This window comes from Otolemur garnettii, unplaced genomic scaffold, assembly GCF_000181295.1.
Source record: "Otolemur garnettii isolate 467f Iridium unplaced genomic scaffold, OtoGar3 scaffold00111, whole genome shotgun sequence".
Classification (NCBI taxonomy): Eukaryota; Metazoa; Chordata; class Mammalia; order Primates; family Galagidae; genus Otolemur; species Otolemur garnettii.
Window position 1 is genome coordinate 2,314,604 of NW_003852506.1, and position 10,631 is coordinate 2,325,234.

At 41.5% G+C, this 10,631-nt stretch overlaps 1 protein-coding gene across 2 annotated transcripts in view; it reads left to right on the top strand.

The window, feature by feature from the left end:
* GART (phosphoribosylglycinamide formyltransferase, phosphoribosylglycinamide synthetase, phosphoribosylaminoimidazole synthetase) overlaps positions 1–10,631 on the top strand; it is a 37,708-nt gene that overhangs the window by 25,564 nt on the left and 1,513 nt on the right. For both annotated transcript variants that reach the window (XM_012809692.2, XM_012809693.2), the window contains 6 exons: positions 336–587; positions 806–958; positions 6,462–6,668; positions 7,575–7,712; positions 9,579–9,709; positions 10,265–10,406. In XM_012809692.2, the coding sequence (XP_012665146.1) occupies positions 336–587; positions 806–958; positions 6,462–6,668; positions 7,575–7,712; positions 9,579–9,709; positions 10,265–10,406 (1,023 nt within the window). The remainder of the gene's footprint in view (positions 1–335; positions 588–805; positions 959–6,461; positions 6,669–7,574; positions 7,713–9,578; positions 9,710–10,264; positions 10,407–10,631) is intronic.

The following is a 10,631-nucleotide window of genomic DNA, read 5'->3' on the forward strand; positions in this document are numbered from 1 at the left end:
ACTTTGGCCTCCCAGAGTGCTAGGAATATAAGGGGTAAGCCACCGTACCTGGCCATATAAAAGCATTTCTGAAACTAAACTGCTATAGAAATGATGTTATATTCAACTGAGTATTCACCCCGTGAAAGTAGTGCTGTTTGGAGTCTATGTTCATACCTGTAGAGATACTACCTTATCTCAGTCTTTGTGGAAATTACTGCTATCTTCCCCTGATCACATTCTCAGTTGAAAATTATATTAGGGAATTAATAGATAATAGCTTACATTTTATTGAATGTTTATAGGATATGGCCAAAATATTATGTGATTTATTTGCATCTGCCTTACCCTACTAGGAGGCGAAACAGCAGAAATGCCTGATATGTATCCTCCTGGAGAGTACGACCTAGCTGGTTTTGCCGTTGGTGCCATGGAGCGAGATCAGCAACTCCCTCACCTGGAAAAAATCACTGAAGGGGATGTTATTGTTGGAATAGCTTCATCTGGTCTTCATAGTAATGGATTTAGCCTTGTGAGGAAAATTGTGGCAAAATCTTCCCTCCAGTACTCCTCTTCGGCACCTGATGGTTGTGGCAACCAGACTTTAGGTGAGCTCATTCAGCTTTAAACTATCCTGCTTGGAAATGTCTGAGCAACCACTTAGTGAGTTTAGTCTCTCATTACTTAAAGCAAGAATGGAATGAAGTACATTGTGCTGTGATTCTGCTACTTGGACATTATAGAACTGGTGTGTGTCAGAGTGGTCTTTTTATGTTTTCATTTTATATTCATAGGCTAAGTTTTTGCTTTTCTCTCCAATATATAGGAGACTTACTTCTAACTCCAACAAGAATCTACAGCCGTTCACTGTTACCTATCCTACGTTCAGGACACGTCAAAGCCTTTGCCCATATTACTGGTGGTGGATTGCTAGAAAATATTCCCAGAGTCCTCCCTCAGCAATTTGGAGTTGATTTAGGTAAGATCTCTAAAAGTGCTGCCTGTGGCTCAGTGAGTAGGGCGCCAGCCCATATACCCAGGGTGGCAGGTTCGAACCCCGCCCTGGCCAAATTGCAACAAAAAAATAGCCATACATTGTGGTGGGCACCTGTAGTCCCAGCTACTCAGGAGGCTGAGGCAAGAGAATCGCCTAAGCCCAAGAGCTGGAGGTTGCTGTGAGCTGTGACGCCATGGCACTCTATTGAGGATGACAGACTCTGAGAGTGAGACTCTGTCTTTAGAGAAAAAAAAAAATAAAGATCACTAAAAGGAACTTTTCTTCAGAAAATTGTTAAGGGAAAAAACATTGTGTGAGAAAACTATGGGTAGTTGGTACACATATGATCATACATGGAAAATTCTTAATTTTGGCAGGTTTTAGGGGGAAATAAGTTGCTTTTCTTTTTTGCTTCACTGTCTACATTTATATGGCATAAAATATTCTCATGTAATGGGCCTTCATAAAGATGAAGTGCTATAAGCAGATCATCCAAGCAGTTGGTAACTTCAGGCTCTATCAAAATGGAACCCTACATGCCTAAGAAAGGAAATAGTAGCTATTTAGCAGTCCACATAGGAGATAAAAGGCTTTGAGAAGGGAGACAAATTAGAGAATCATCTTATGCTTAGAAGAAAAAAGAAGTCTCAGTTTCTAGTTAAGCAGGTGAGTAGATGGTAATATCAGTGACACAGAAGGGAGAGTAGATTTGGCATAAAAGAGAGAATACTTTGTTCTTTTTAATCTGTAATATGTTTATTCCAAGGTGACTGGGCACAAGTTGAAATCAGGGTAAAGATAAGTTGAGCTGTGGTATGCACATAGAATGGTTATAGCCCAGAGAACTGAGTGGGGCCACCAAACAGTTATTCCTGGAGGTCGAATGACTAAGGGGACAATCGGAGTGGTGAGGGATAAACCATGTGAAAATATCATCATCAAAGATTGATGGCAATCTAATCCAGGCAATATTTTAACATGATATGGGTCAGCCATGTCAGGTGCAACACAGAGAGCTGAGATAAGGACCAGAAAGAGGCCTATATATTTCAGATTTAGATTTAAAAGCATCTTGCTAAACATAGATGCCACCCACCAGATTATTGTTGTGGCGGGGAAGTGAGTGGTGGAGATTGGTGTTTCAAGAAACTTACTGGTAAAAAGAAGGGGGAATGATTTTACGCGTGTGGTAAAAGTGATGGACAGGATTTTCCCTCCCTGTTTTTATAAAATAAAGAAATAAAGTCAGAGAACCGGTTCCACCTATCATAATTAACAAATACGCATTGGTTTAAAGGGAGAGAAATGGAGGAAATTCATGTAAAATCAATTTCCAATAAAGTATTAAGTACATGATTACATGAGCAGACTTAGTGAGGGAGGTTGAAGACAGGAGTAAATAATAAAAAAGTCAAGGTCAGAGGCAAGAATGAGATAGGAGGTGGCACTGAAAGTATAGGTAAGGTTGAAGCTGGTTATATAGTTTTCCTTCCAAACTCTGGCCCTTAGGCCACATGCTGATTTTGTGTTGATCCCCCCCCTTATCTGTGGTGTCAGGTATCACAGAAAGTATGCATGAACTTTTTTTTTTTTGCTAATCAGCTTCCATGTGTGTTTATTTACTGCACAACCTAATAATACAACTCTTTAATTCTTCCAGTGTGGGGCAGAATAGAAAGAAATTTGGACACCCTACTGTATGGGCTTGAAGCAAGAACAAAAAACTGATGGGTAGATCTAGTTGGGCTGAGCAGATATTGCAGTCATTCATGAGGGAGATGCAGTTGTAGGTAAAGGAGAGATTTGATGAGCTGATCCTAGAGTCAGAGTATGTGAAGCTGGAAGAGAATCCAAAGAGTCAGAAATAGGTAGTGTAGAAGTAAGGAAATGGGCAGTGTAAAGTAGGAGAGTAGTCAGATGGGATTTCAGCCTAGTTAGGAGTGTAGAGCAGACAGGCTGGATCCAGCTGAATAGGAATCCTACCCAGATGCATGGAATGAGCTTTAAAAAAGAGTTGAACAGTTCATAGAAGGGTTAAATTAGTGGTTTGAGACATTCCTCGGATAGAGGGGGCATAAACAAAAGTTTTAAGAAATACCTCCTTCATCATCCTCTTCAGATAGTTAAGATAGTGGGCTGCTGATAAATGGGGAAAGGAGATAGGCCTGATTTATACATTTTCCAATTTCTGTGGTGTTAATACACCATAGCCAATTTAAAAATGGATCTGTTGACTCAGCTCCTGTAGTTCAGTGGTTTAGGGCACCGGCCACATACACCAAGGCTGGTGGGTTCAAACCAGTCCTGGGCCTGCTAAACAACAATGACAACTGGCTCGGCACCTGTAGCTCAAGTGGCTAAGGCGCCAGCCGCATACACCAGAGCTGGCAGGTTCCAGTCCAGCCCGGGCCTGCCAAACAATAATGACAACATAACCAAAAAATGGCAGGGCGTTGTGGCAGGCACCTATAGTCTCAGCTACTTGGGAGGCTGAGGCAAGAGAATTGCTTAAGTCCAGGAATTTGAGGTTGCTGTGAGCTGTGATACCGTGGCACTCTACCCAACGCGACAGCTTGAGGCTCTGTCTCAAAAAAAAAAGACAACTGCAAAAAAAAAAAAAAAATAGCCGGGCGTTATGGCAGATGCCTATAGTCCCTGCTACTTGGGAGGCTGAAGCAAGAGAATCGCTTAAGCCCAAGAGTTTGAGGTTGTAGTGAGCTGTGATACCTACCACAGTACTCTACCCAGGGCAACATGAGATTTTGTCAAAAAAAAAGGGTGGGGGCTCTGTTTAACATCCTGTGCAAGCTGGCTCTAGCACACCACTAGTTGACATATTGACATAATGTGATAGTAACATAATGGTTGCCTTATTAGCAAATTGGAGTAGTTATAGCCAGATTCCTGGAAGCCATTACGTTTTCAGTTATATAAATGTCTGTATCCTAATTAAAAAAAGCCAATAACCCCTTGTATCTATACTTTGTTCCATGAATCTCAAACTCTTGGGCTCAAGCAATCCTCTTGCTTCACCCTCTCAAGCAGCTAGGACTACAGGCATGTGTCACCACTGCTAGTTTTTTTTTTCTGTCTTTTAGTAGAGATAGGGTCTTGGTCAGGCTGGTCTCCTGAGCTCAAGCAGTCCACCCAAGTCAGCCTCCCAGAATGCTAGAATTACAGGCATGAGCCAACATGCCTGGACTAAGTAAGGAATTTTCAACATTAAAAATCAAACTTATAGGCTTGGCACCTGTTGCTCAGTGGTTAGGGCATTGGCCACATTGGCGGGTCCAAACCTGGCCTGAGCCTGCTAAACTACAACAAAAAATAGCTGTGCATTATGGCAGGCTCCTGTAGTCCCAGCTTCTTGGAGGGCTGAGGCAAGACGATCACTTGAACCCAAGAGTATGAGGTTGGCTGTGAGCTAAGACGCCACGGCACTCTACCAAGGGTGACAAAGTGAGACTCTGTCTCAAAAAAAAAAAAAAATTAAACTTGTAGACCAGACTGGGAGGCCAAGGAAAAAGGATTGCTTGAGCTCAAGCATTTGAGACCAGCCTGAGCAGGAGCAAGACCCTATCTCTACTAAAAATAGAAATATTAGCCAAGCACTGTGGCAGACACCTGTAGTTCCAGCTACTTGAGAGGCTGGGGCAGGAGGATGGCTTAAGCCCAAGAGTTTGAAGTTGTTACGAGCTAGGCTAATGCCATGGCACTCCAGCCTGGGCAACAGAGTGAGAATCTGTCTTTAAAAAAAAATTAAACATGTATTACTCACAAAGTACTTGTTTGATTATAGAAATCAGGCTCTTAACCTATCAGTCTTTTTTTTTAGGCTGAGGCAGAGGAGTGCTCAAGCCCAGGAGTTTGAGTTTCTATGAGCTATGATGCCTTGGCACTCTGCCTACCCAGGGCGACAGAGTGAAAGAAGAAAAAAAAGAATGGACATTTCCTAGCTAGTAGAAACATAATTAAATCTAATAGGCAAGAAGATTCATAAACATGCTATGTGCTTTTTTTCGGAGACAAAGTCTTACTCTGTCGCATGGGCTGGTGGGCCATGGTATCATACTTCACAGCAACCTCAGAATCCTGGGTTCGAGCAGTCCTCCTGCCTCAACCTCCTGAGTGGGTGCTTCCCACCACTCTCAGCCTAATTTTTCTATTTTATATAGAGATGGAGTTTCTCTGTGTTATCAGGCTGGTCTCAAACTCCTTGGATTACAAGTGTGAGTCATTTCTCTTGGTCCATCATACATAATTTAATTTAGAATAGTTTTTTTCTAAATCAGATCATATCATATAACTGCAGATTCCAAAGAATTATCCAAATTCTTCTATTATTCAGGAATTTTTTCTTTTTTTTTTTTTTTTGAGACAGTCTCACTTTGTCGCTCTGGGTAGAGTCCCATGGCATCATAGTTCACAGTAATCTCAAACACTTGGGCTCAAGTGATTCTCTTGCCTCAGCCTCTCGAGTAACTGGGACTACAAGTGCCTGCCACAATACCCAGCTATTTTTTAGACACCAGGTCTCACTCTGGCTCAGGCTGGTCTCCAACCAGTGAGCTCAGGCAATCCACCTACTTCAGCCTCCCAGAGTGTTAGGATTACAGGCATGAGCCACCGCGCCTATTATTCAGGAATTTCATGTGTATATGTATGTAGGCCTTTACCTAATAAATTTTGTTGAGATTTTTAATTTCTTATTTGTGATAATAGAAGATATATTTCTATAGCAAGCCTAAAAAGCCTAAATTATAAAATATGAGTGGGGCAGAGTGGTTGATCTTTTTTTCTCTCTCTCTCTTTTGAGTCTGTCCCCCTGGGTAGAGTGCCATGGCATCACAGCTCACAGCAACCCCCAACTCCCGGGCTCAAGCGAGTCTCCTGCCTCCGCCTCCCAAGTAGCTGGGACCACAGGTGCCCACAACGCCTGGCCATTTCTTGGTTGCAGCCATCATTGTTGTTTGGTGGGCCCGGGCTGGATTCGAACCCACCACCCTAGGTGTATGTGGCTGGCGCCTTAGCCACTTGAGCCACAGGCGCAGAGCCCAGAGTGGATGATCTTAAACCTTTTGTGCCGTGTAACTTTTCTTGAATGCTGTATCATTTCCTCCAGATCTGCATATAAGTCATCTACTTTTGCATTGTCCTTAAAGTATATTTTGGTTATCACATAGACTCAGGTAAACATTCACAGAAGCTATTAGCACCTCTAATCCATCAGGGAATTTCTAGGGATCAAGTTAATGCAGTACAAAACCTCACTGATTTGTGAATACTAGCCAAGTTAACTAAAAGCATTCCTAACATATAAGGCACAAATGGTTCCAAAAAAAATACTTTTGAAAGGCAAATTTATAATTTTACCTTATATGAAACAGTACACCCTGATTGCCATTTCTGTATCGTCTTATATTTATATGCTTTTATACTTTGTATAAAATAATAGATAAATCAAACAATTCTTCTCTGTTTTCAGATGCCCGGACATGGAGGATCCCCAAGGTCTTTTCATGGTTGCAGCAGGAAGGGCACCTCTCTGCAGAAGAGATGGCCAGGACATTTAATTGTGGGATTGGGGCTGCCCTTGTGGTATCAAAGGATCGGACAGAGCAGGTTCTGGGGGATATTCAGCAGCACAAGGAAGAAGCCTGGGTTATTGGCAGTGTGGTTGAACGTCCTGAAGGTAATGGCTCCTTACTTGGTTTTAGGTGTATAATCTTAAATATAACTGTACTGTGCCTCACACAATTTCTTCTGCCTTTTATTTTATTCCAGCCATGGTTATGGCAACTATCTTTACTACCCATCCTGGTGACATCACAATATCTATTACTTTCTGCCTCAGGACTGTGGCAGCTCTGTGTAGTGTTCACATATCCACGACCACACCCACACAGGATCACTTCCCAAAGTAATCTCCCTGCATACAAGACCTAGTGGGTCTGCTCTGAGATCCAGCTCAGTTGAAGGACTAGTGAGCAAGGACCCTAACAAGTACTGTGCATTAGTCAGCACTCTGCTACAAGTGCTAGAACTTGGCAGTGGCAGAAAATCCACTTAGATTAGCTGACAAAAATGTCAGAGCTGGTTGACTTTGCCTCTATCTGCCTTTCCTCCATTGTGTAGGATTCATCTTCAAGTTCTCCAAATACCAGAAAGATAGTATCCTTCACCTTATATTACAACAAGAAAGAAAGACCCTCTTCTTTAACATCCCATACAAATCTTTGAATAATTTTGCTGGGTCACATGCCTACCCCAGAGACCCAGAGGTCACAGAACTATCATGGGCGGTCTTGCTAGGAAGATTTGGGGAGTGGGGCACAACACTGGCAGGCATATCCACAGTATGCTTCAGTGCAGTGATGTGCTTTGTATCTCTTAGTTGACATAGGTAATTATGTATATCCATCTTTAGGAAGTTATGAATAATATTAAATGATACAAACCTGTTACTCATTTTAATCTCTGCATATCTTATTTTTAAACTAAAATGTATTCTAAAGTTTTCGTTAAATATTCTTCTTTACATTATTCCTATTAATTCACAATTGTTCTTTACTTATTTATGAATATGCTTGAAACAAAGGTTCCCCTCGTGTGAAAGTCCAGAATCTGATTGAAAGCATGCAAATAAATGGGTCATTGTTGAAGAATGGCTCCGTGAAAAATCACATTTCTGTCCAACAAAAAAAGGCAAGAGTGGCTGTCTTAATATCTGGAACAGGTGAGATGTGGCTTCCTCTTCACTGTGGAGATATAGCAATGCTCTTCCCTTCTTCCCTGCACTTTCACATTGTACAGATACTCTCAGCAGAGTCTGAGCAGGGAAAATCATTAAGGAGTGTTATTTTTTCAGAGTCCTACATCTACCCACTTTTCTTGGGAATTGGAGACAGCTCCTAAAGGGAAAAATAGAGAATGTCAGAAAGGTGGTTTAGGAGAAACTAGAAAAAACATAAAAGGTAGAAATTTTAATTTATTTTGTCTCATAGATTTGTTATCAGTAAATCTTAAGACAGTCACCCCGATGCTCACCCCTATAATCCTAACACTCTAGGAGACTGAGGCAGCTCCTAATTTCCTGAGCTCAGGAGTTCTGGACCAGCCTGAGCAAGAGTGAGACCCCATCTCTCCTAAAAATAGAAAAATTAGTCAGGCGTTGTGGTATGCTCCTCTAATCCCAGACTCAGGAGGCTAAGGCAGGAGGAGCTCTTGAATCCAGGAGCTTGAAGTTGGTATGAGCTATTATGATACCACAGCACTCTAGCCTGGGGCAACAGAGTGAAACTCTGTCTCAAAAAAGAAAAAAAAAAGAAATTTTATGGCAGTTGAGCAATTTTTATTGTTAATATAATAGTGGTACGAATGAGTGCATAGGAGAGGTAAAGTATTAGGAGTATTTATATTCTCAGGTAAATACAGCATGATTTTTTTCCCCTCTTTTGTAAGTAACATTGCTATAAGCATTCTTGTAAATATGTAATTTGTTCTGATTATTTTTTATTTTTAGATAGCCTCACTCTGTTGCCCTGCTAAAGTATAGTGGTATCATCTTAGCTCACACCAACCTCAAACTCCTGGGCTAAAGTGATTCTCCTGCCTCGGCCTCCCAAGTAGCTGGTACTACAGGAACCCATTACATGGGATCTTGCTCTTGGTCAGGCTGGTCTTGAGCTCCTGAGTCCCAGATGTGTCCCCTATCTTGGCCTCCAGAGTGCTAGGATTACATACATGAGCCACCAACTGACTATAATAATCAGCCACCCAACCTGATGATGATTATTATTTCTTTATTCCCAGAAATGTAATTGTTTTACAAGTCAGTTTTAAGGTTTCAGTATACTTTAGGCCCAAGTTCCTGGTAAAGCAAAATAAGTAGTATAAGGGGCATTGAGAGTCGATTTTTCTTGCAATTAAACAATTTATTTCTGGCTCGGCACCTGTGGCTCAAGTGGCTGAGGTACCAGCCACATACACCTAAGGTGGCGGGTTCAAATCCAGCTCAGGCCCACCAAAAACAATGACAGCTGCAACCAAAAAATAGCCAGGCGTTGTGGCGGGCGCCTGTGGTCCCAGCTACTTGGGAGGCTGAGGCAGGAGACTCGCTTGAACCCAGGAGTTGGAGGTTGCTGTGAACTATGATGTCACGGCACTCTACCCAGGGGGATAGATAAACAATTTATTTCTCGTCTGTCAGTTTTAAAATCATGTTCCATAGTTTGAACTGCAATGGTAGATCCTAAGATAGTATTTTACAAGAGTAATTATATGTCAGAAAAACAGGAATATCTGGGGTGGCACCTGTGGCTCAAAGAAGTAGGGCGCCAGCTCCATATGCCGGAGATGGCGGGTTCAAACCCAGCCCTGGCCAAAAACTGCAAAAAAAAAAAAAAAAAAAACAGGAATATCTGTTTTTCATGAGTTCTTGATTCCTTAACCCAGTGGGATTAAGGGAATTTAAAAGCCTTATACATGCCACCAGTCGTTTTCAAGACATTTTATTCAGAAAGCTTGACTGTTCCCTAATTCAAAATGGCACATATCTCTTTTGTAAAAGTTTAAGCTCACTTGTGTTTTTCTCCTTTTTTAGGATCAAACCTCCAAGCACTCATAGACAGCACTCGGGAACCAAATAGTTCTGCACACATTGTTGTTGTTATCTCCAACAAAGCGGCAGTGGCAGGGTTAGATAAAGCAGAAAGAGCTGGTATTTCAACCAGAGTAAGTTACCTGAAAAAGTATCTTCTCTTACAGGCTGTATTTAAACTCATGATCTGCCCTCACAGGACCTGGGTCTATAGGGCACTTGTTATTTGGATTTCAGCATCTGGGGTGCTTGCCTGTCTACTTGATCCTGTCCCTTTTTTTGTTTTTTGTTTATTGAAATAGAGTTACTTTGTCACCCTCTGTAGAATGCCGTGGTGCCACAGCTCACAGCAACCTCAAACTCTTGGACTCAAGCAATCCTTTGCCTTAGCCTCCCAAGTAGCTGAGACTACAGGCACCGGCCACAGCACCCAGCTATTTTTAGAGACCGGGTATTGCTCTTGCTCAGGCTGGTCTTAAACTCATGAGCTCAGGCAGTCCACCTGCCTCAGCCTCCCAGAGTGCTAGGGGCGTGAGTCACCACTCCCAGCCTCAGTCCCTTATTTAATAATCTCTGTGTATATTAGGTGTGTTTTCACAAGGAATTGAAGTATGGTCCATGTAAAGATTTGAGTTTTAAATTAGTTTTGGTGATTCATTTAAAATTGTGCTTATCTTTTTCTGTTACAGGTAATTAATCATAAATTATATAAGAACCGTATAGAATTTGACAATGCAGTTGACCAAGTCCTTGAAGAGTTCTCCACAGACATAGTATGTCTTGCAGGATTCATGAGAATTCTATCTGGTCCCTTTGTCAGAAAATGGAATGGTAAGCAAAAACTGTTTGACATCACAAAGGTAGTACTTCTTCTTCTGAATAAATATTCCAAAGACCTTTTGTTACTTGTTTAGAAGAGAAAGTGATTGCCTATTTTGTAAAATGAAGAGTCCATCCTTTCTTCTTTTTTTTTTTTTTTTTTTTTTTTTTTTTTTTTTTTTTTTTTTTTTGCCTTGACTGCTAGGGGATTGACATTATAAATCTCCCCATATATTC